The 25,928-nt window shown below is 39.1% G+C and overlaps 1 protein-coding gene across 1 annotated transcript; it reads right to left on the bottom strand.

Moving 5' to 3' along the window:
- LOC148935705 (uncharacterized) lies at positions 1-25,881 on the bottom strand. Its single transcript, XM_089080677.1, has 3 exons — positions 25,689-25,881; positions 1,682-1,857; positions 1-1,243 (listed from the first exon to the last, which is right to left on the bottom strand). The coding sequence occupies exons 1-3, from the start codon at positions 25,740-25,742 to the stop codon at positions 1,135-1,137; spliced, it is 339 nt and encodes a 112-aa protein (XP_088936803.1). The 5' UTR covers positions 25,743-25,881; the 3' UTR covers positions 1-1,134.
- Positions 25,882-25,928: the final 47 nt, after the last annotated feature.

The raw sequence follows: 25,928 nt of genomic DNA, 5'->3' as shown, positions 1-25,928 counted from the left end.
TTTTGTTATCCGACCGTCGCCAGCAACGTCTCGCGAAGTTCTGACTCGGTCACGTTTATTCTTGAGCACACAATCGTTAAATCTAGAACGTATCAAAGTCGCAATGTTAACCAAACAAAGACGCGATATTTACAACGCTTAAAAACTAATAACACAGAACAAAGAGATCGAAGACGTACAATGCCAGCAGGGGCATCGCGAACACGAGAACGGCGCGTGACAATGTTATTTTCACGTAACGTACAATGCCAGCAAGGGCACCGCGGACACGGAGGAACGTTCGAGAACTAAATACTAGAAACGAGATAACGCAAAGAATAAAGAAAAGAAAGAACGCACTAAAATATATGCCGCTCGCAAAAGAAAGGCGGAGCGCCTGAAACGCACGCTGCTTGTGCACGCAAGACGCTCGCGAAACGCTCGGAAAACGCGGACTAGAACGAGACGCGACACGGACGGAAAACGAGACGGCACACGAGTGCTAGCAAAACGGAACGCGGACGCGGGTAAAACGGAGTGCACGCGGAAATTGATGGCGGCACAATTGTAAGCGCGAATAAAACGACGGAACTAGGCGATGCGGTTAAACGCAGGACACGGATGCGACGCCTGCGAAAACACGAGTAAAGATGTCACTCGCGAGCGAGAGAGAAACACTCGGTTGATCACTCACGAGCGCGAGAGCAACGGAACACAATGAGCAAGAGAGAGAGAGAGACATTTCTCACGCGTGAAAGAGAGCGAGATGAGACATGATCATGCGCGAGCGAGAAAGAGAGAGCACGAGTGCACTCGCGTGTCGCATGCAAGCGAGAGAGATGGAGGCGCACGCAGAGTGAGAGAGACGGCGAGCACTCAGCGCAACACGTGCGGCGCACCGCACGTGGTCGCACAGAGCCGGCGAGACAGAACTTTTGACACTCCACAGTCTTCGTCGCGTACACGACACTTTACACTGCACAGTTGCTGTCACGTATCGGTCACGACACAGTAACGCGTTGACACTGAAGATGCCGGAGTCTCTCTCTTTCTTCTCTCCACCAGACGTGTGGCTGCTGCATGTCCGTTGATTAGCACGTAATGGCCATTCGACACAATGAGCGTGGTAATGGCCGATGGGGAAGAAAGCGGAAGTTACCACATTAGTCGTGGCACCAACATCTGCTTCCTCGGTGGACGGTGGCGCTCGGTGGCGAGCGCGCGAGGCAGCGGAGCAGCGACCGGGGGCAAGGGCGCCACAGATCTGAGTAAAATGTTTTGTAGGGCGTGTTGCAAATTTGACTAATTGTGACATTGAAAACGCATACGTTAAAATTCTGTGCGATACTACTGGCGAGACCACTAGCGCTTTGCGCTACTGAACTCACCCTGAAGACACTAAATGTTTTCATGAGTTAAGTCGCGTGCTGATCGAAACGATAATCCCGCCGGTCCATGCGTTAAATCCTCCGAATCGAATGAAAATCCCACGTAATGCGGTTCGGAGGATGCAACGCATAGGCATGAATTTCAGCGAATGCGTTTTCAAGCCAATTATAAAGTTCGATACTCTGATAACTCCTTCGGATAGCGGACGCAAACGGAATATCGCCTCTCTTCCTAATATCTTGAAATTTCTAAACCGGCGTGAATTTCCTCGATTAATAATAAATTAAAATTTCTGATCTGTTCTCAGAGGTACCGTTCCGCTTGTTCCCTTCTCCTCCTCTGTTTCCTCTTCCACTTATTTCTCTTCCACCTCCTTCTCCCTTTCTTCGTCAACTGTTTTGTGTTCCCCCTCCTTCTCTTCCTCTTTCGAATTCTCCTGAGCAGGAAATATTCGGCCTCCTCCATGCTGTGGCTCTTCAATGTTCGCTTCTGCACAAAAGTTATAAAAATTAAAATTTTACTTTATAGAAAATACTTCGATATTGCTTCGAATATTATGTTCGTATTTAATTTAATAAACGTGCATACATAATATTTTTCACGGAGGTAACTCGCTTTTTAACGTTGCCGTCTCCTTCTCACATGAAGAATAGGGGAGAGGAGTTCCTATTAAATTCGATAATTTAAAATTAAATACATAAATCGAGAAATTAAGAAAAAAGATTATATACCAGCAGGAGGTGTTTCTTTAATTTCCTCTTCTACTTTGGCTTCTCGTTCCTCCTTCTCCTCCTCCTCCTCCCCTCCCCCTCCTCCTTCTCCTCCCCCCTCTTCCTCCTCCTCCTTCTCCAGATTTTTTATTTTTTACTACTAAAATTTTTTCAGTCCGCGTGTTTGTCATAGCTTTATAAAAGCCTCGTATAACTCCAAGTTCGTCGTCGTCAGAAACTAGTGCGAACCTGTCCATTCCTGTTTTCCTCCCCCAAATACCATATGACTCGATAAATACGAGGGTAGTCTGAAAAGTTTTGAGCCTAACATAGAAACAAGTACTTTTTTCGATTAAATATACTTTTATTTTTCAACATAATCTCCTTTTAAGTCGATACACTTTTCCCATCGATATTCTAACCTCTTTAACCCCTGCAAATAGTAGTTGGCGTCTTGCTCCGCAAAATAGGCGTTTACGTATGCGATGACCTCCTCTTTTGATGAAAATCTCTGTCCTCCAAGCGAAACTTTAAGCTTAGGAAACAGGAAAACGTTGCTGAGGGCCAGATCTGGTGAATACGGTGGGTGGTCAACCAATTCGAAGTGCAGTTTATGAATTTTGGCCATGGCGACCGCCAAAGTGCGAGCAGATGCGTTGTCTTGATGGAATAGCATTTTCTTCTTCTTCAAATGCGGCCGTTTTTTTGCATTTCTGCCTTCAGCTTATCAAGTAATGATACGTAATATGCTCCCGTTATTGTTTTACCTTTTTCAAGATAGTCGATATACACAATTCTGTGACTATCCCAAAAAACAGCCATTACCTTGCCAGCTGATGGAACCGTCTTCATCTTTTTCAGAGCAGGTTCATCCTTTGCAGTCCACTGTTTTGACTGTTCTTTTGTCTCTGGAGTATAATGGTGGATCCAAGTTTCATCTACAATTATGAATCGACGCAAAAAAATCTGACTCGTTTCACTTGAACCGCTCCAACAGGGCCTTGGAAATGTTCATTCGAATTCGTTTTTAGTCCAAAGTGAGCAAGCGCAGCACCCAAATAGCGCGGATAGCTTGCACATATCCAATTCTTCAATCAATATATGACAAACGCGTTCTTTCGATATGCCCATAGCCTCTGCTATCTCTCTAACCTTGATTCGACGGTTGTCCAGTACCATTTGGTGAACATTTTCGATGTTATCAGCAGTGGTCGCAGTTTTTGGCCGTCCCAAACGCTTATCATCAAGCTGATATGACCACGTTTAAATTCAGCTGCCCATCTTTTTACGGTGACAAATGATGGGGCAGAGTCCCCATAAACAGCGTCCAACTCGATTTTAATTTACGCAGGCGTATTGCCTTTCAAATGTAAGAATTTAATCACGGCACGATATTCAATTTTTTCCATTTTTACAAATACACTGACATTGACTGACACAAACGACTGTCAAACAACAACTGAGCGTCCAAAATGGCTGAAATTTTCACAAAAGTCTTTCAAAGCATATACTATTGTACTAAAATGGTTTTGACGAGTAACGTCATCTTCATGTTAAGGCTCAAAACTTTTTAGACTACCATCGTAATAATTTCTAACGGTTATTACACTCGAAAACTTCTCGTTTTCAAAATGTTTATACATTTCTTCTATACTATAAGAAATGTCAAACGACTCGAGAAATTTATTTAAATTCGCTAGCTATGAGGCGCCGAAACCTTTCATCATAAGAAAAACGTGATTATATTCCATACACGTAATAAAAATCCGCAAATTAATTTCCTTTTCCTCGTTCTATCCCTCGTGTCATAACAATCGCATTCCATTCTCATCAAGTATATTCCTTTTACACGTCCGCCATCTTTCTTTTTCGCAGACGCCATTTTGTTTTCGGTCCCCGAGCAGTTCCAGACACTTTTTCCTCCTTCCTCTACTTTTTCGTCTAGCATTTCGGTAACCAATCATACACATGGGACACTATGGGCAGAGCCAATCACACGCCGCGCTATGGTTTCAGCCAATCAGAACGCTCCCACTAATTACCTAATTATCACCTGCTACGCCCACTGGTCAATAATGTCACGGCTATCTAAATCTTATAATTTTAAATGAATGTGCGTAATATGATAAAATATTGATTTATTGATTTATTGATTTATTGATTGAATTCTTGTTAGTACCAGGCTTCGATTGTTGCCAACGAAGATTCAGATGACACCTCTGAGAAAGAACCTTCCCCCTCTTAATTATGGGTTTGAAAGAAAGAAGTGGTGAGAAGCTCGCGCGGGAATTCTGATCATTTCCACTTATAAATATGAGTGCGGAAAAAACAGCACCGCGCTTTTGAGTACTAACTAGGCGGTGACATTAGTCATTTCATAAGTCGTACGTGATCAACTTTAGAGTTAAATTCTTAAATTTATAATCAATTTCTGTAATATTTCTCTTAGGAGAATTTAAATTTAAAACCTTCCTTGATTAAATAAAGGTAATTTTAAACTAAAATAATTGGGAAAACTGAAATCTTAAATTCTTCTTAATTAAAATCAAGATCATAATTCTAAATCCAAATTCGGTCACTAACAATAGCGTAGCGTATCATTTAGTCGCAGCCAATGATGTTGCGATTGAATAATTTGAATTTAGAATCTTAATAATAAATAATTAATTTCAAAAGTATTCATGCCCAAAAGAGGAGGGCGCAAAGTTCAAATTAAAAGATTAAGATTTCAGTTAAATCAAACGATAATTTTAAATAAAGATCCCTTCTCATTATTCCTAAAACTTAAAAATTTGGAAAGACAAACTAAACCTAAAATAATTAAGCAAATTTCTAAATATAAATTAAGAAAAATTGATTTCGAGATAAATTATCCAAATTATAATCAAATTAATAAGAAAGATCCCCGATACAAAATTTATAAAAATCGTTTCCTATTCGGAGTTGATTAATTTACAAACTGGTCCAATCCCAGGGTAAAGTACTTAAATGTATTGACCTAAAAACGGACAATCAGGACGTAACAATAAGAACGCTTTATTTTCACGTGACTGTCAGTTTTTGAGCGGGAGGCTCACGCCCCTGGCGCCAGTGAGAAAGTGGTGGAGGTTTGTTTTGATGGACTATGGCTACCCACTTACTACTTTTATATCTTCCATTAAACGTCCATGAACTCTCCAGTAAATCTTTTAGAAATTCCATTTCCGCATTTCTAAGTCTTAATTCACAATAGGTATGTAATCTTTAAGCCGTAAGAAATTGACCAATTATAGTCGATTATTCTTTTCATATTCGATTATGATTGGTTAATTTCTTACTTCTTAAAGCTTAAACCACCTATTGTGGACAAACACTAACTTCCATTAGATCCTCATTGCCTACGTAGACGTACTTCTTATAGAAGTTGTATGGCTCAATTATGGACGGCTTTGAGGAAAATTAATAAACACATATTGGAGAAGGTTGCTATATATATATATATATATATATTGTAACGAAGTGACCCTCTCTCGCTTCCTTTATTCAACTTCCCTCGACACACCATCCGCCGAGGATTGCCGATCATCGAACGGAGTGTGACTCGTCATCGCAAACTAGCGCTTTGCGCCCATTTTTTAATCACACCAACAAGAGATTCTCCGAGGTATCTCGCGGGCATTCGGCAAACGCGTGCTCAGCTTTGCAGAACACGCCGCCCGCGCCACGCCGAATGCTGCGCTACCAAACAGGAATCATCCCTGCTCCGCTTCCAATCCTTAACTGAGCAGGTAAATCGTGAAATACTGGGGAACACTCCAGCACGACTGAGTGCGCTCGATCACGATCTACCATGATCTATCTGGGGAATCGTGAAGTACTGAGGAGCACTCCAGCATGGCCGAGTGCGACTGCGATTTGCCATCCCATCTCCGAACCATATCTTCCAAAAACGTGTCAAGGAGCACCCGACACAATCGCTACATTTGTTAGGGCGCTCCCTGACGACCAGCAAAACATCGGGGTGCTTCCCGTAGCGTAGCTACGTAGCGTCGAGCGCTCTCGACAACAACTTCCAAGCACCAGAGTACTCCCTGGTCTTGTTGGGTCATCCGACGCACTTCCACCTAAGTCGACGGATTAGCAGGCGGGAGCTCCCGATTCCCGCCGTCAGAGTGACGATATCCCGAAGACATTCCCTGCGTCAAAATCAGCTGTTCCAAAACAGCTGCAGAATTCATCACGCGCCCACCGCGTGTTCCGAAGTTCAGCTGATCGCACCTGGCGACGCACCGACAAAAACATACCGACCACACGTCACCCGTCTCGCGTCACGTAATATTCGCGCCCGCGTTATACAGGGCGGTATTAAGGAATTGATATCGTACAAGGTAACTAATCGATCATTTTTATCGTACTTGCACAAATTATCGCGACTAGCTTAGATTAGCAACATTATTATAACCATTGTCGCAACACCATCGCGGATATTAAACAACAATAAAAAGATTGTTATCCGTCCGATCTCTCCGTCGCTCTCCACATCTGGCTATCCGAAGTTATCCGCGAAAGTGAGACCGTTTTAATATAAAGGTGTGAAGATTATATGAGACAAGATTATACGAACTTTTAATGTTATATTCCGTGTGAGTAATGTTTATAAATTTATGTATACATTCTGCTAAATAAATACCGGGAATTTCAAAAGTCCGCACAAAAGGTATGAAAACAAATTTTTTGCTGTAAGTTAGTACCAATGTATCTAATTGTCACGTAGAGTTTTGGCGCCATCTGTCAGTTAGTTTACAACTATTGGTTTTGAGTTGATCTCAAGTTTGCAATTTTTAAATGGATAAAAATCTCGAAGAAAGAATTTGATTCAAATTTTGTGTGGTTGCCAACGAAATTTCTTGTGTTGAGTCGTTGAAAATGTTGGAGAAAGCCTATGGTGAGTCAGCTTTATCGAAAACATGAGTATATGAGTGACATTCAAAGCATTCAAAGAAAGTCAAGAAATGGTTGAAAACTTGTCATTCCGGTCGATTTTCAATGCCTTCGACTGACGAAAACATTGACAAAATGAAAGAAATGATGATAGAAAATTGTCATTCAAGTTTAAGAGAAATGGCTCAGGATCTGGACATGTCTCACGAACCCGTTCGTATCATTTTAATTGATGTTTTGGGCATGAGTCGTGGCACGGCTTGTTTCGAAGGAGCTGAATTTTCTTCCAAAAGAGCACCGCAAACAGGTTGCTGAAGACATGCTTAAATGAGCCAATTCGGAAACGTCTACATTCATGAAACGCATTATAACAGATGACGAGACATGGATTTATGGATTTGACATGCAAACCAGCCAGAAACTTCGGAATGGCGTTTCGATAACGAGCCGAAACCGAAAAATCACGTCAAAGTCGCTCGAAAATCAAAATCATGTTGACTGCTTTCTTTGATTATCGTGTTGTTGTCTATTCGGAATTCCTTTCAGAGAAACAAACAGTCAACAAACAACATTATCTGGGCGTTATAAGGCATTTGTGACAGAATGTTCGTCAGAAAAGGCCAGATTTGTGGAAGAACAATTCTTGGATTTTGCACCACGCCATCCCACACATCGACCCTTGTACGCGAATTTTTGACAACAAACTCAACAAATATTATTGACCAAGCACCGTATTCGCAGATATGGTCCCATGTAATTTTTTCCTGTTCTCAAAACTCAAATTATCACTTCGTGGAAGACGTTTTAAGTCCATTGAACTCATAAAACAAAATTTGCAAAAGGAGCTGCAGGCCATATCTGAAAGTGCTTATAAGAAGTGTTTCGACAACTGGATTATTTGTTGGCATAAGTATATCAAATGGGGCCTATTTTGAAGGCGAGTTAAATTTGAACGATTAAACCAATATTTTATGTTTTATTGAACAATTCCCGATATTTATTTGAAGAATGTTTATTCTATTTACTTCTATTTATATATTAGGTGTACAAAAAAGTTCTGAGCTTTAGATTTCATACAACCGAAATAACAATTTAAATTTTTATATCTTCCCGCCCTTTTGCGGTTTTAAAACGTTGACATTTGGCCTTCTAAAATGCCATACGGTTTGGCGTTTGATGCACATAACCTCAAAAATCAGTAGTGTTCACGATGGCAATAACAAAAGAGCATATTCGATTTTCCATCCACTTCATCCGTTTCATCTGAAGAAAAATGCTGCTGAAGCCACTGCAATGATTTGTACTGCATATGGAGAGAACGCTGTAAGTCATACTACATGTAAAAGATGGTATCAAAAATTTCGCCAAGGAGATTTCAGTCTTGAAGATGAACCGCGTGCTGAACGCCAAAAAGATTGAAACGGACGAATTGCAAGCACTGCTGGATATAAACCTCTGCGCAAACTGAAAAGGAGCTTGCAGAACAGCTTGGCGTTACGCAGCAAATCATTTCCGTACGTTTACATACGATGGGAAAGGTTCAGAAGGAAGGCAGATGGTTTCCGCATGAATTGTCCGAAGACAACAAAAAAATCGTCGGCATGACACTGCACTCATTTTGCTTTCAAAGTTCCGGAAAAAAGATTTTCTGCACAAAATCATTACAGGCGATGAAAAGTGGATTCATTATGATAACCCTAAACGTAGAAAATCATGGGTTGACCCTGATCAACCTTCGACATCGACGCCAAAGCCCAATATCCACGCCAAGAAGGTTTTGCTCTGTATCTGGTGGGATTGGTGTGTTGTATTACGAGTTGTTACAACCGGATGAAACAATCACGGCAGACCGCTACCAACAACAATTGACCAATTTGAGCGATGCATTAGAAGAAAAGAGGCCATTTACTGGCCAAGGACGTCGTAAAGTGATCTTGCTTTATGACAATGCTCGACCACATGTTGCGAAAGCGACTCAGGACCATATCTTTGCGTTAGGCTGGGAACTTCTCCCGCACGCGGCGTATAGCCCAGACATGGCGCCTTCCGATTACCTATTCCGGTCGCTGCAGCATCATTTGGCTGATACACATTTCGTGAGATTTGGAGAGATACGAAAATGCATTGATGACTTTATCGAAGTCGAAGTCAGTGAGCTTCTATTATCAAGGAATTCGCAAGCTGCCCGAAAGATGGCAAAAGGTCATTGATGCAAACGGGGAATGTTTCGCTGATTAATATTTTTTTGTTTGTTTTTGAATAAAGATTGAATTTTACAAAAAAAGCTCAGAACTTTTTTGTACACTTAATACTTGTTGATTGTGTTAAATACATGAGATATTTCTCTTATTCGATGAAATATGTGTTTGGTGATCATTTATATACAATTAAATACGAATAAATAAAATATATGCAATAAATTTGTAATTTATTTATAGGTATATATTCTTAATTTTTACCATAAAGTAATCATCTACAAAAGATCTGAAACCTCAAATTAAGCTCTATATGATCCATGAAAGTTTCATGAGACATCTGTAATTTATTCATATATTCTCCAGACATCTATATAGACATCTAATGGAGATCTATACTACCTCCATAATGAAACTCTAATGAAGCTCTACCAAATCTTCATTAGAGATCTGACTTCTACCATAGAGATAGATATATGGAAGCTATATGGGAGTCATATGGAGCCAGTGAAGATTATGTGGACTTCTAATGAACATCATGTTTCGTGTGGGTATACTTATTCAATAATTTTTTGTATAGTTTTTTTTATTAAAATAATCTTAAAATGTTAATTCCAATTTATTTGTCTTTATTTTTTATTTTATCAGATACAAATTTTTCGAAGTATTCATTTTGAAAGTGGACTTTTGTTTTGTTGAATTAAGCCAGATTAAGAAGCGGAAAATGCACTAATATTATGCACTCATTGCGAGTGTTTTAATGGGCGTGCAAAAAACTTGCACCAGCGATGCAGGGTTGTACCGAGTCCTGCACCGAGTTCCCAGTGCGTACTCGGTTCTGCCCAATGAAAAACACTAATTAGTTAATTATTATTCCGTTAATTATTATTTCCGTCGTTATATTATTAGTGTAAAATTTTTTTAATTACCGTCATTTATTATTGACATAATGTGTAGAATTTTTCGTGATCTGTATTCAGTCAATAGAAATAAAACGCACGACTGGATATAGATAGTTGGAAGGAGATAGCATATAGAGAGAAAGCGTTCCTCGACATGAGCAATGTTGTTTATTGTACTATTGCTATTTTTTATATATGAATACTTGAAATACTCAGAGTATTTTTTCAATTTTTTTGTGATTACAATGTGAGTCAGTTTCCTTTTTTTCTTAGCAAATTTCCTGATTTCTCTTTTTTTATTGATTGTTCCAACAATTTTATTGGGTGCAATCCACTTAGTGCTACAAATGCTTCATAGCAATTCTTGATTGGTCAATTATAAAATTCTTTGATTTTCAATTGGTTAATCAAATGCATCGAAGCATTTGTAATAACAAATGGACTATATCTTATTATATTTTTTAAATTTATGTGGTACTTTTTATCTGTTATCTTAAAGTATTATATATTATATTTAATTACTTGTCAAACATTTTTATTAATTGTCTTTAAAATAATATTTCAGTATTCAACTTTAATATAAATCTATATTAATATAAATCTGTAGAAATATTATTTTGTACTTTTTCATTACTTTTTGTTAAGATGCCAGTTCGTATTTCATGCCTTTACTATAGCATTACATTGTATGGCTTAACCAATCGTCTGCGAGCGGATGTCGCTGCAGACTTTGGTAGCGATCATGAAACATTTTTATTTTTTACTTTTCATGTGACGAATTTCATGTGAAAATGCTTACATGAAAAATGAAAAAGAAATGTTACATTCTATATGATACACATTTCATAATGTATTAATATCCGCGAGATTATTACTGCTCGTTTCGTGTATAAAAGTGTCTCAAGGACTCTTACCTTATTGAGGATTGCAAGATTAGTCAGCTGTGATATCTGTGATATAGTCATAAACTAATCGCGGCATACCCCATTCGGTGCGTATTTTATAATAATTACGTCCATTCTCAAACAATAATTCATATATATACAGGATGTTCCAAAATTGACGCAGATTCCTTTTAAGAGCAGATTCTTCGAAACATTCTAAAACAAAAATTCTAATACGAAAATATCGAGGCTATAATAGTTTTTAAATTATTGGCGATTAAAATTTACTAATCACAGAGCTGATATTTCGCGCGCTCAGACATGATGATATGACAAGTAGTAAAGGTTCCACTACGAGGGTCCTCTTACAACATCGAGAATATCACAGAAATATACAATGACATTCTTATTAAGAAATTATATCTGTTTCGGAACTTATTTGTATATTACAATTACTTATCCCAACATAACATCGTAAAATATCTGTTCAACGACATATTATACCATGTGATAGCTGTCAAAAAAATTCATTAACATCAGGAGACACAGTAGTGTCTCGGGTGTCAAGTCAACCGAGAACACTATCCTGTGACTTTACGCGAGTCGGCAAGATGCAAGTATTCGAAATTACCGAATTTCAATAACGGCTAAACCGATCAAGTTCTAAGTAAGCTTGATCGATAGCTTGAGTTCAACTTGCGTAATAAAAGCATTTTTATTTTTTTGCTACGTGCCCTCTGCTACAAGCAGAGATATTGCTACGCAAAATCCGATTTGGAAATTTTTACTTTAAGAAACGTCGTCGTCATTATCATTATTACGGGCAGTCGTCTTTGTACGACTGCCACGTCTGTCACGAGATGTCACTATTAATCTTATCGACCCAGTGGATCATCAGACTGATAAATCACTGTAGGATCTATTAGCAAATAGCGAATCAATATTCGCTGGGTCCCTGACTTATCGGCCTGATTTATCCGCAAGGTCGATATATAATTTTACGATCATTCCGCATATTTCTGCAACCTTTCTTACAATTTCCGTATATTGCTGCAACCATTTCGCAATTCTTCCGCAATCTTCGTATATCTTTGCAGCTATTCCGCAACCATTCCGCAACTCTTTCGTAATCTTTTCGTAACTATTCCGCAATCATTCCGCAACTTTTCCGCAAACTTTTCATAATTATTGTGCAACCATTCCATAACTCTTCCACAATCTTTTCGTATATCTTTGCGCCTTTTTCGCAACTCTTCCACAACCTTTTCACCATTCCGCATCCATTTCACAACTATTCTACAATTATTCTGCAACTTTTCCACAATTTTTCCGCATATCTTTGCATCTCTTCTGCAACTCTTCCTTTAAAATTTATCTGCCGCCATTTTGAAAATTCTTATTTTTAATTATATGGACTTCAAATTCAAGATTATATATGTTCATTTAAAACTAATATTTTGACATAGGTGACCTTAAAATTTTAAAAATAATTTCAAGGTTATTTTTTATTTTTTTATTTTTATAATCTATAGACCTAGAGAATTGTAAATAATTCAACTTTGTACTTTAATTTTAAAATTTTTCTGCCGCCATTTTGAAAATTTTTATTTTTCATCGTACTTCAAATTCTTTTTTTTTTGCGAGAGGAGGAGAAATGCATTTACGCGCCCCTGAAGATAATCGTTCCTTCCAGAGAGTGTGGGACTCATTTGCTGGCCAAGTACTACCCACTAAAACCATCCTCTATACGAATACAACACTAAAGGCTTACGGATAGAACCCCCGGGACGCCACAGGCACAGGCACAACTTTAGGGCCCATCCAGCCATGCTCGTAAAACCGAAGCCCAACAATTACGACTATTAATTAACTTCTTTGATTGCTACAGGAATCCAATACTCGGATATCCACACCACCACCAGGACCGGGGATCCCAGGACCAGGAAGGGCGAGGATTCACGTCGCGGGAAGAGGAATCAGGTAAGAACCAGTTCCCATCGGACCCCATGACAGGCGCGCACATGCGGGAATGCGGGAAACGCGTAAACGCGATCCGCCACACGGGGGACAGATATGACTACGCGACTGGACCGAGCGATCGGCATAACCGATCCCCTAGGCCACCACGACCAACGCATTCTGTCTTCGTCTCTCCGCATCTTCCTTGAGAGAGATGATTTCACCTATCATTGTTTCTATCCATTGCCACTCGTCTCGTCCCGACAACATAGATTCGACGAACGTTCCCTCAGATAATCTTTTCCCGAGTCTTCGCTCAACTTCTTCGCGTAAATAAGACCATGCCTCACAACGAAACACCGTGTGACCAGCATCGTCCCGTCCTGCAGGACAAAATTCGCAATGCTTTGTATAAAACTTTCTAATCCTATACAAATATGAATTAAAACAGCCATGATTCGTCAATGCCTGCGTCAATCGATATGACAAAAACCCATGAGTTCTGGATAACCACTCCTCCAAGTGTGGAACTACTAGTTTTCGAGTGTACAACGCAGCATCGTTCGGAAACATCTCAGTCAACATTTCTCTCCACTCTGTAATTATGTCATTCTTAGCTCTAAGTTTAACAACATTTCTTGCTTGATAGGTAAACTTACATTGGTGTCTAAATTCTAATTCCGAAATACGATCACACCTTTTTCCTGCTCCTGGCCAAGATGGCGAAGGAAGGAATTCCTGCTAAAAGCAGTGATGCCGTTAACGATACCGTACGATAGGCCGAGATAACTCTAATCGCTACACGCCTCTGTATACGATCAATCGACTTTAAGTTCCTCTTAGTGAGGACTTCATCCGTGGCCCATACCGGAGCACCATACAATAGTATGGAGTGCACTACGCTGGCGTACAACTTACGCTTATCAAATTTAGGACCGCGCAAGTTGGGCATCAAAAGGTCCAGTCGCGATAATACTCTTTCCGCCTTTCCCGATACCATCTCAAAGTGATGAGTAAATTTCCATCTATTGTCGATTACAATACCGAAGTACTTCATCCTATCGGTTGACTGGATAGAGACCCCATCCACCAAAAAAGTGAGACTTTTATCCTTACTACCTGGACAAAACAATACAGCCTCCGTCTTAGAAGGAGCAACTTCGACCTCTAGACTTTTAATTTTGCTTATCATTAAATCACAGATTAAGTTAGCTTTAGAAGTCAACAAATTAAAGTTCCTACTGCTAACGATGATCAACGTGTCATCCGCAAAGCACAAAGTGTAAGAACCATACGGCATTCCAACGCTCAATACACTGTCGTATGTGATGTTCCACAGCAGTGGGCCCAGGATTGAACCCTGAGGAACACCACACGTCATTAAGTGCGTTGTGTAGCGGCCGCTCTTCTTAATCGCTAAGATGCGACGATCAGATAGGTAATCCATTAGCACACGTATTATGTACAACGGTACCTGCTTGTCTTTTAACGCTTTTATAATTTGCCTCTAGGCCAAAGAATTGAATACATTGCGGATCCAAGCTAATAGCCAAGCAATATTCACCTTCGCTAGTATGATTTCGGATTATACGCTACATCCTAATTATCGCATCGTTGATCTACCAGACCTAAAGCCATATTGTAGATGGCTCTGGAGGCCTCCTTCTAGATAGGAAACTATCCTATTAAACAATATACGTTCGAAGATCTTCTCTATGTCGCTCAATAGGCAAATTGGACGAAAAGACGACGGTGAGTCATCCAACTTACCCGGCTTTCGCAGTAAAACCAAGCGCGCTCGCTTCTATTCGGAGGGGAATACGCCTTCCCTCATACATTTATCAAAACATTTAACAAAACGCGTCGAGTCCAGCGAGCAGTAAAGCCTTAAAATACGCGCTGATAAGCCATCTAATCCTGGAGTCGCCTTGCGGGAGCAGGACTTCTTTATTGCAGCTGTAACCTCATCTTCGAGCACTGCAGGAATAGTTTCGTCCAGGACCCCAAGTGCATCCTTATTCTATTTGATGGCCATACGGGTAGGAAAGAGCGATCTCACCACCTTGCCGATCTTGGCAAAGGACAAATAATCCAGTGGAGCATTGTACTCCAAACCTCGGATTTTCTTCATTATTGCCAAGTACGGCCTGCCCCAAGGATTGGAGTTTATTTCCTCCAGTAGCTCACTCCAGGCCAGGTTTTGAGAGCGCGAGATCGCAATCCTCATATTCCGAGACCGTTGACTATACTGCAGCCGGAGGTCTTTATATTGCTGCGGATTGCGGTCTTTTCGTCTTCGAGCTCTGGTAGCTTCCGTCGTGTTTGAATACATAGCCTACGTAATTCGGCTATCTCCTCATTCCACCAATAGGCCCTTCTTATATGCACTTGTCTAGATCTAGGCATTGACAAGTCGCAGACACGAGTCAACAATTGAGTGAGCGAATGAGAGAAGTCATTAGCTAAACTCGTAGGATCACATAGTACATCAGCACATTTAAGATATTCTTCCTTGAGCTTGTCAGGATCGACTTTGTCCGGATTCCAGTCTTTGCGCACAAAAATATTAAATTTTCGCGACTCAAAGCGTTCAAACTGCCAACGTATGTATCTGTGATCCGAGAAGGATACCAGGTCACTCATCAACCTCCATGTAAAGCCGTCTCGTACCACCCTGCCTGAAACCAGGGTGAAGTCAACGATCGACATCCCCTGGTCCCTTTCGCAAGTAGGTTTCAAGCTATTATTAGCCACAACCAGACCTGTCGAATCAAGCCACCTCTCCAACAATGTACCTCGATCGTTAGTAATCGTATCACGCCAGCTCGTTGATCTCGCATTAAAATCTCCGGCTATGATAACTCTTTCCATCGGGTAGAAACGTATCAGATCGTAGAGGCCAGAAGGTCACCAAATTTCTCAAGGGAGCGGTTAGGAGAGAAGTAGCAGCTAACCATTAGGTCATTAACTTTAAGGGCTGTAAAGCCATTCCCAGATTTGATTCTTGAGACAAAGGAGGTACCGGTAACATCGAACAGGAGGATTGCGCTCTTTTCACAGGCAGACACATACTAATCTGTTCCTCCTTCAGTCCTGTATGGCTCAGAGACAAAGACCAGGCTAATTCCCATTTCTTTCACATAGTGCATCATGAGATCCTGTGCCCTCTTACAATGGTTTAAATTTATTTTTAAGGATTTATAAATCATTTCCATTTCTATCGTCTTGTTACAGTCCTCCAGTCTTCGCACCGGTTTCATCCTGTCAGGGAATTTCAGCGCGTGACATCTATTGTTTCCTAACCTATGATCCGATTGGAGGCCGGCCTCGAAACAGAGAATACACTTCGGTTCATGATCACAAGAATTTGACGAATGTCCTTTTTCAGCTATAACAAGTACCTGTTCGGTCCACTGGGCTTTTACAACTACGGCTTAAATGCCTGAACGAGAGACATCTATAACATTGAACCGGACGTTCCTCCATCAAGTCTATTCTAGCTTCCGTCCAGCAAACCTGGATTCTTCCTAACCTGGACAATTTAATGGACGTCAACAATGGACAACGCATCCATACGACGAGAAGACCGTTTTTCATTCGAATTTTATTGTTAATCTTGACTTCACTGGCCTTACACCTGCCCTGAAGAGATACCACCTTGACAATTTCCTCTTCCTTAACAGAATTATCAATCCCAGAAATCCTAATGCTAGCCATCTTTACCGGGCGCGAAATTACGACGCTGGAACTTATTTGTCTGGCCGTTGTCGCCAGTTTATCGGCTTTCTCGTTATTCTCTCCGTGGACTTCTATTAACAAATCTCCCGATTGAGTATACCTAGTTCTTGTACGGTCAATACCCAATTCAGATAAGGAAATCATCTCGCGAATTTTAAAGAATGCCTCGTCGCAAGACTTACCTTGAGTGGATTTTATGGTGATAGCGGCCGTTCTAGGAGGCTTCCTCTTGTCCTCAGGCGGTATGCCACTTCTCCTAGCTAATCCTTGTCCCACAGCTGGTTCCTGCTTCCTCGTTTCCCTTATGACACTCTTTCCTTCCTCGCGAGGGGTTCCCTTTCCTCCTCTCCCCCGATTGGGTAGAGAGGAGGGAAGAAGCGAAGCCCTCGTTTCCCTCTTCTTATTCTTTTTCCTCCGTTTCTTGTTCACTTGTATCCATTCCACCTCCGTATCCGTTGCTGTGAATGAAATCGTCTCGGATATAGAGGGATCCGTTTCTCCAGGAGTTTTATGCAGAGATGGCCACTCTTTATTTAATCTGGGTTTTTTATTTCTCTCCACTATCACCATTTTCTTTGTTACAGGTGCCGGAGTCCCCGAGTCAACATCACTACGCAAACTATCGCCAACCAGTAAGTGTACTCCGTATAACGAATTCAAGGATCTCACTACGTTTTCCGTGATTAGCGAAACTAATTCCTTGCTATTAATTTCTGGGAATTGTCTTCCCTCAGGCTTTTTCGAGGCTGCACAGACCTCACTATAATTAGGGCTGCACTTCTTAGGTGGAGAACTAGACAGAGATATTTTCCTGGAAGAAGTAGAAGGAGCCATCAGTTTCTCATAATATTCTCTCGTCTTTTTATTCTCGATTTTTAGTTGTTTGTTATCTTCCTTTAGCCTAGAAATCTCCTCTTTCAATAGCTTAATTTCTCTAGCCATGTTTGCCACGGATTGTCTAGTCCTGTCCTCACTACCGCCCGATTGCGCCCTATCGGATAATATGCAAGTTATCTCTTTAATCTTCGCAAGGTTTTTCCTCATCCTACCCGAAATTTTACTCTGGATCCGCGGGGATTTGGATCGCATTAGCTCCACATTATCGACCAGCTGCACCGCCTGTGAGCCCAATCTATAGGTAGGAGCAAGCGTGTCTATTGGGTCGTCTGCGGATTCTTCGTCGGGCGAGCAACTTTCTGGTTCGGGTAGCGTCGTGGCTTTCCTCTTCCTCTTAGTCTTAGAGCTACTGCTAGTTGTAGACATAGCATCGTCATCGTCTGGTCTAACGAACCAACCCTCTTCGCTCAATGCCTAAGAAGGATCTGCGCTAGTCGGAGCGGGCCTCCTGGGGGGCTTGTAGTTGGGATTCCTCGGTCTACCTCTTTGTTTGGGAGGAGCTAGTGCCCTCAAATCGGAGGCACTCAGTTCCACCTCCGGAACACTCTTATCACCGACCGTCGGTGACATAACGATGTCGTCCACCGAAGCAGCCTTTCGAGAAGAGGAAGGTATATCCGGTCGCAACTTCTCGACTTTCACCTCTTCGCAGCTAATTACTCGAGGTTTACTCGAGTTCCCTTCCTTGTCCATGTTCGCGTCCTTTTGAATAATCTACATCAGTCGTCACTGAGGTAGATCCAGCCTGGTTTATATTAATAGCACTATCCATATTGCCTGTAGTAGAAAAGCGGTTCGCCCATCATGGGAGCCACACCGCGGTGCAGCCACTTCCCCGCTGTAAAGAAGTCCCTAGTTAAGAGTACAGAAGCCGAGAAGTGGTTTATCAGGCGGCCCATCCTATCCGTACAAAATGATTCTAACCAAAAAGGTTACAGGATAGGCCCGCGCCATAAATGATGCTAAGGTTTTACGTCACCCCTACTACACAGGCCCGTACCCATCCGAAGGGCGGACACCCGTGTCCCGGACTAGACGGTGCTGCAATTTACCCTATGCAGCTCCGGGTATGGGAGAATACTGGCCACATAACTCCCCACACACACGCTTTTAGGCCCCCTTCAATCCCGACATAGGCTCCCTCCACTGGGAGGGGAGCGGCCATCACATGGGAGTTCACGGGATCTTTGCCTGCAGTCTCCCTAAGGAGGCTACAGGACTTACGATTACCCTTATTACTATCCTAGAGATCACAACGCCAGCCTCCACCTCCCAACCCGGTTGGGGGACTACTACTCCCCCCTTGGTTAGTCTACCAGGAATATCCAAGGATCCTCCACCGTGTCTCACATGTGCCAAAACCCATTCTCTCTCTTCCATACACACCAGCTCGGGTACTCCGGGTTCGCGAAGCCCGTACTGTCTCCCCCGAAGAGGGAGGACTTCAAATTCTGCATTTATATGTTCATTTAAAATTAAGATTTTGGCATAGTGACTTTGAAATTTCAAAAATATTTTTAAAGTCATTTTTCATTTTTTTATTTTCATGTTTTATAGACCTAGAGGATCGTAAATAACGCAATTTTATACTTTAATTTAAAAATTTTTCTGCCACCATTAAAAAAATTTTTATTTTTAATCGTACGGATTTCAAATTCAGCATTTATATATATTTATTTAAAACTAAGATTTTGGTATAGGTGTGACTTTGAAATTCCAAAAATATTTTCAAGGTCATTTTTCATTTTCTCATTTTCATGTTCTATAAACTTAGAGGATCATAAATAACGCAATTTTATACATTAATTTAAAAATTTTTCTACCGTCATTTTGAAAATTTTTATTTTTATCGTATGGATGTCATATTCAGTATTTATATAACGCATAAACATCACACTTCGACACGACCAATTATCAAACTTGCCGCGAAACTCAACGACATTGTTGACTGCCAATCGGACATGTGGAAAAAGAGCAAATATGCTATCTTGCTCGTTCTTTCGTTTTCTATTCTATTTACTCTCGTTGTGCGTATTAGAGAAAGAAAGTCAAGTATAAAAATCGAGACGCGTTTTTCGAATATAGAAAGATGGTTAATATTACAAAATGTTTGATATCACTATAAAATTATCTTTTTAGAAAAAGATAAAAAAAGGTGTCAAGTATAGTGGACTTGAAAAAAAAAACTGTTGTTGACCAAGTTAAAAAATAGAATCTAATTGACAATATCTTTTATTTTAAAGAAATAGAATCTAAGTGGATCTCTGTATCTTCATTCATGAAGATTCTTTTTACTCCAACCTATGTGGTAGTAATTTTAATTCTTTAAACAAAATTGTGTTACGAAATTGCTATATCTAACTGAATTCTAGTTATGATCAAACTAAAAGATAAAATCTAAGTGCTAGTATTTTTGTGATCTTTGTATTTATTGAAGAATCTTCCTATTCTAACTCAATTGATACTAGCTTTAATTAAGAAACAAAAAAATTTGTTTCCACATTGCCAACTCGACTCAAATGATATCATTTGTATAAAAGATTTGATATCAATAACTGGCACCAAGTTATAATCCTACTATAAAAATTGCGTTATTCTATAATATATTCTTATATATACATACACACACACACACACACACACACACACACACACACATATATATATATATATACATATATATATATATATATATATATATATATATAAGAATATATAAAGTTATATAAGAATATACATAGAATGCCCTGTTTTAAATGACAAAGAAATTTCTCGAATACTGTAGAGAATACGAAAGAAAATTTTAGATAAAAATTGTACAGTCTGAAGGGAGACAAATAATAGTAAAATTAGTTTTTGAAAAAAAATGATTTTACGGTCATATGAAAGTCATTGCCATTTTTTAAAGTGAAATTATGATTTTTTTTACAAAATATAATTTTTTCGATTATTTTATATTATAATAAAAGTGTTAAGATAAAATTGTCGAAAAATTAATAATTTACGAGATATTTTACACTCTATTTTGATATATTGCCATATAAAATATAAAATAATCTTGTAAATTACTTTTTCTTAATCTTTTGCACCAAATAATGAGAGAAATCAATTGATGTAAGGAAAATGCTGTTGCTTTTTAAAAAAAAAAACATGTAATTGCATAATTCTTTTTTAAAAACAACTATATGTTTTCTATGCACTAATTTATTTATTTTATTTTATGAATAAAATATTATATTAAGATATAATAGCAAAGACTGAATAGACTGAATAAACTGAATAGACTGAATTTATATTTTATATTTTATGTTGAAATGTGCAAGAATAAAGTGTAAAGTTATTAATTTTTTGACAATTTTATCTTAATACTTTTATATGCAAAATATTCGGAGAAATCATGTATTGACTTTTTTCGAAAATTAATTTTACCATTATTTTCTCTTCAAAACGTATATCTTTTATTTCAAATGTTTTTCCGTTTTTTTTCAATTTTCGAAAAATCTCAATTCGTCATTTAAAATAAGATAACATCCTGTAAGAATTAGACGACCGTAAGCGGTCATGAAAGAGATTCGGAATATAAACACTAACAGAGAGGAGCCGTCGTGGTCGTGCAGACTAAGTGTCGGATTGGTAGACGAGGGATCCCGAGTTCAAATCCAGTCGGTCTCCGTTAATTTTTTCCGAATCTAATAGATATCTTTCAATCTCAGAAGTGGGATTCAGCCTATGTTACCTCAGAGAAGATTCAGTCTATGTTACCTGACAAGTCGATCGTTCAGGAGTGAACGGAAAAAGTCGGGGGTAGTACTCCAAAGTCGTTGTCGGTCGTTCAAGAGAAATGAACGGGAAAAAAGTCGTGGAGTAGTACTCCAAAGGAGTCGTGTCGGTCGTTCAAGAAAGTGATCGAAAGTCGGGAGCAGAAGCTCTAAGTTTCGGATAAAAATCCGATAGAGGAAGACTCGGTACATTCGGGACGAATGTAATACCAGAATGGCCGAACTGTAAGAATTAGACGACCGTAAACGGTCATGAAAGAGATTCGGAATATAAACACTAACAGAGAGGAGCCGTCGTGGTCGTGCAGACTAAGTGTCGGATTGGTAGACGAGGGATCCCGAGTTCAAATCCAGTCGGTCTCCGTTAATTTTTTCCGAATCTAATAGATATCTTTCAATCCTGTACATACATCATAACATTATTTTAAAAAATACAATAAAATGATTACTAATCAGGATATCCGCATACTATCCAGAGTAACTGGCATATCATTCAATACTAATATCAGATTTCCACGATTTTTCATGAAAATCGTGAATTAGTAACTTGTATTTATTTGTTCCAAATGTTGTAGAATAGTAAACTACTCATGATTCTAATAGTAAACAATAATAAATCCTTATAATTACTATTCGCTCCAATAGTAAATTATTTACGATTCTAATAGTAATAAATAGTAAGTGCCGACAGTTACTATTTGTTCTAATAGTAAACTACTTATAATTCTAATAATAATGAATAGTAAATGCTTATAATAATTATTCATCCAACATAGTAAACTATTCATGTTTCCAATAGTAATGTAATACTACACAATAATACTACACAAAAATTCAATAGTTTTTTTAATAGTTCTGAATAGTTATATTTCTCAATAGTTCTCAATAGTTCTCAATAGTTCTCATAGTTCTTTTCCATACGGGACATAATTTCGTAAGCGCAGAGTGTGAAAAGTCATTATTCGAAAACCCAGGGTTCGGAAGTCACATTCAGAGAGCCAGAGAGTCTAGTCCAAAAAGATTAGAAAATTAAAGAAATAACGAAATACAGATGGGCTCGGAAGGACGGAACAGCTGCTCCTATGAGGGTCAACTGATAAGTCAAAAAGCGTACTGACTACGCTTCGGCACTAGGTCAGCAATAAAGACTCGTGACATCGTGACCCAGACGTGCGCTAGTTGGTCCGTTTTTCAAGTCAGGGAACTTAATCCCTTTTACCTGGAACTTCGTACGATCTTTGGGATAACGAGGAACGAAAGAAGGTTGATAAATAATTAAGTCACTTTAGGAATAATGTATATTTAATTATGATCAAGGCTAACGATTACAATTTTGGTCAACATGTGAAAAAGAATTTAATTCGAGACTGAATTTGCAATTTGGGACTTATATTGAGATATATGTATATAAATAATTAATGTGTTTGTGTATACCGCGATTTACAGTGTTTCTGAGATCATCGTTTCTGAGGGCAAGAATTTACGGAAAGATTGGTTTTGATATGTTATAGATACATTACTAATATTGATAAGTGTAGTGTAGGATCTTGCCCGGTAATATACATGTGTTTTATGTAAAAAAAGGGGTTTTGAGTGAAAACAAAAATGATAAGTTATTATATTCGGAGAATTACGCAGAGGAATAGTCCTGATCCTCCTCCGGGGAAGGAGTTTCCAAATCACAATAGAGGCAGGATTCTTCCAATAGCTCGGCAGGAAAAGAATACTCTTCTTGCTCCCAGGAACTTGGGGATAGGTCGCTAAAATCTAGAAGGGGAGATTGCGTGGGGGATCGTGGTTCAGTGGTGAATAACTGGGCGCTATAGGAAAAAAGGGATTTCGATTCAGGGGTTTGCAGGAGATATCGGGGAAAAGGCGAGCAGAGGATTCGAGGAGAGATTCTGGAGCTGAAACTATATATTCTATTTCTGTCAGCTCGTTAATTAATTTTGAATGGTCTGTTTGAATGGTTGTTCTGCAGGGAGGGGGGAGGTCAATCGGGAAGGATTCCGAAGGTGCCTGCAAGTGCGATTCGACCTGGGGAACGGCGATGTTTGTTCCAATAACTTCTTCCGAGGTGAGGGTGGATGCACGGCGAAGTCTTTTGCTCGCTTTGCGCCTTAGTGTCGGTTCACAATAAGTATTTAATCTTTAAGTGGTAAGAAATTGACCAATCATAGTCGATTATTCTTTTCATATTCGATTATAATTGGTCAATTTCTTACTTCTTAAAGCTTAAATCACCTATTGTGGACCGACACTTAAGTGTTTTAAGGTTCTGTTCGTCCGCTTCTGGTCGGGAAGAGCCGGTAATCTGAAACGGAACACTATAAGTAGGAGAAAAGGGATATAATACACCGAATTCGGCGACCGCGTATCCTAAAGCGAACTCTTGGACAGACGGCAGGAAAGAAAAAGAGAAAGAGAGTATTCACCGAAATTTTTGGCGACCACGTATCCTAGAGCGAACTTTTGGACAGACGGCAGAAGAAAGAGAGAGAGAGAAAGGGATAAAGTGTAGAAAGGTGTTAAGGAGCTGAGAGAAACCGTGAAGTGGAGTTTTGCGATCTCGAAATGAACCCGTACCGCGTCGTAACCGTATGAGGGAATAATAATTAATAAATAAAAAAAAAGGTTTCGATTTACTCTTATAGTAGGCGACAAAATTCTCGTTTAAGAATGAGTCTGAAGATCGAGAATATTGGCGTGGCAATCAGGCCAGTCCTAACTTGCAATTTCACACACGAAAAATTGCGCACTGGCAAAGTGACGGAGTGACCGACTGTCTGACTAAAAAATCTGGACTGAACTGGACGCTGTGCCCTTATATGTATATATATATAATTCTGAGGAAATTCTTTATGTTATTGATGTCTACGTGACTGACTGCACATGTTTTCCAGAAAAACAAAGTAATAAATTATCTATTAATTCCAGCCACACGATCGGCAGCCTGCGCGTTTTCCGAAATTATAAAAGGTTACATGACCCGCCGCGCACGTGCTTATCATTTCCTACTTCCTGTTTTCCTCAACAAAATAGAGATTTGGTTACTATTTATTTATTTAATCAAATTTTAATAACCGATTCTCAAAAGAGAAGAATCGTGTAGTCGACACAACGTAACAAAATAAATTTAGTAAAATTATAATGGTTTTTAGTTCCTATTGTGTGTGCGTACGTGCGTAGATTCGTGATCGTAGACAAGACTTGGATCCATCATTCACACTCGAGTCAAAACAACAGTCGAAGCAGTGGACAGCGCCTGGTGAATGTGCGCCGAAGAAGACAAAGACTATTTTGTCGGCCGGGAAGATAATGACCACTGTTTTTTAGGATTCCCAAAGAATCCTCTTCATTGACTACTTACAGAAAGGTCAAATAGTCACAGGAACATATTATTCTACACTTCTGAATCGTTTGTATGAAGAGCTGCAAACGAAACGGCTGAGATTGGCGCGCAGAAGTCATCTTTCATTATGACAATGCTCCGGCTCACACCTCCACAGTCGCAATTGCATGAATTAAGATTCGAATTGCTGCCCCATCCACCCTATTCTCCTGATTTGGCTTTTTGTGACTTCTTTCTATTCCCAAACCTCAAGATCTGGCTCGGGAGAAAGAAATTTTCGTCCGATGAGGAGGTCACCGCTGCTGTGGATGCATATTTTGAAGGCCTCGAGACATTCTACTTTTCCGAAGAAATCAAAAAATTGGACTAAGTGTGTAAAGTTCCAAGGAGACTACGTCGAAAAGTAAAAAAAAATTTTCCGGAAAATAGGTGATCTTATTGCTTTTTTACCTGACTTATCGAACGACCCTTCGTATTACGTGATGATCTTCGTAGCAACTTTAATTTATAAATGTTGTTCAATTAATGTTAAGGTTAATTAATGTAATATTTAATTAATGTAAGAAAGTTTATGAATAATTGGTAAATTACATATTACTAAATGAATAAATTAATTGAAATTACTAACTTTTAGATATTTTATTCATGACGCATTCATACATTATTATTTTATAACATGTCACAAATTTTAATTTTTGATGTTTTTTAATTATAATAGTATTTAATAATACGTTCTCGTACTTCAATACCATATCATTCTTATATTATTTATTCCAATATTTCTATCCTCTATATTTAATTCATCAAGATATATTTCAGACTATGGTATGTTATAAAATTTTGCAGTATTTTGAACAACGCAGCAAGCATTAACAATCAAAGTTGAAATTGTTAATCATTATAAATATTATTATTAAATATCATTATAAATATTAGTACTAGTATATTAGTATTTACAAAATACAATTAGTATATAAATCTTACCAGCAAACTTCTGGCGAGTAATGCAATGCTCTTTCTTTTCTCAAGCACCTTCATCGTCCCTTTAACATTCCCATAGCTCGTTTTACATATGATCGAGCCCTTACATGAGCATTTATGTAACGAACTGAAAGTGATCCTTCTGGCTGCCTTAGTTTTGGCGTCAATAAGTATAATAACAACGGATATCCGGAATCTCCTACAATATCAAAATCATACTATGCATGCATCTACTTTCATACG

The sequence above is a fragment of the Pogonomyrmex barbatus genome, unplaced genomic scaffold, assembly GCF_055798465.1.
Source record: "Pogonomyrmex barbatus isolate J1 unplaced genomic scaffold, ASM5579846v1 scaffold4, whole genome shotgun sequence".
Taxonomy (NCBI): domain Eukaryota; kingdom Metazoa; phylum Arthropoda; class Insecta; order Hymenoptera; family Formicidae; genus Pogonomyrmex; species Pogonomyrmex barbatus.
This window is presented reverse-complemented; position numbering and strand designations above follow the sequence as displayed.

Coding starts and splice junctions, on each gene's coding strand:
- LOC148935705 (XM_089080677.1), bottom strand. CDS start 25,742: ATGAAGGTGCTTGAGAAAAGAAAGAGCATTGCATTACTCGCCAGAAGT. Junction 1,858..25,688: donor TACTCGCCAGAAGTTTGCTG/GTAAGATTTATA, acceptor ACTTTTGTGCAG/AAGCGAACATTGAAGAGCCA. Junction 1,244..1,681: donor AGAAGGGAACAAGCGGAACG/GTACCTCTGAGA, acceptor CATTTTACTCAG/ATCTGTGGCGCCCTTGCCCC.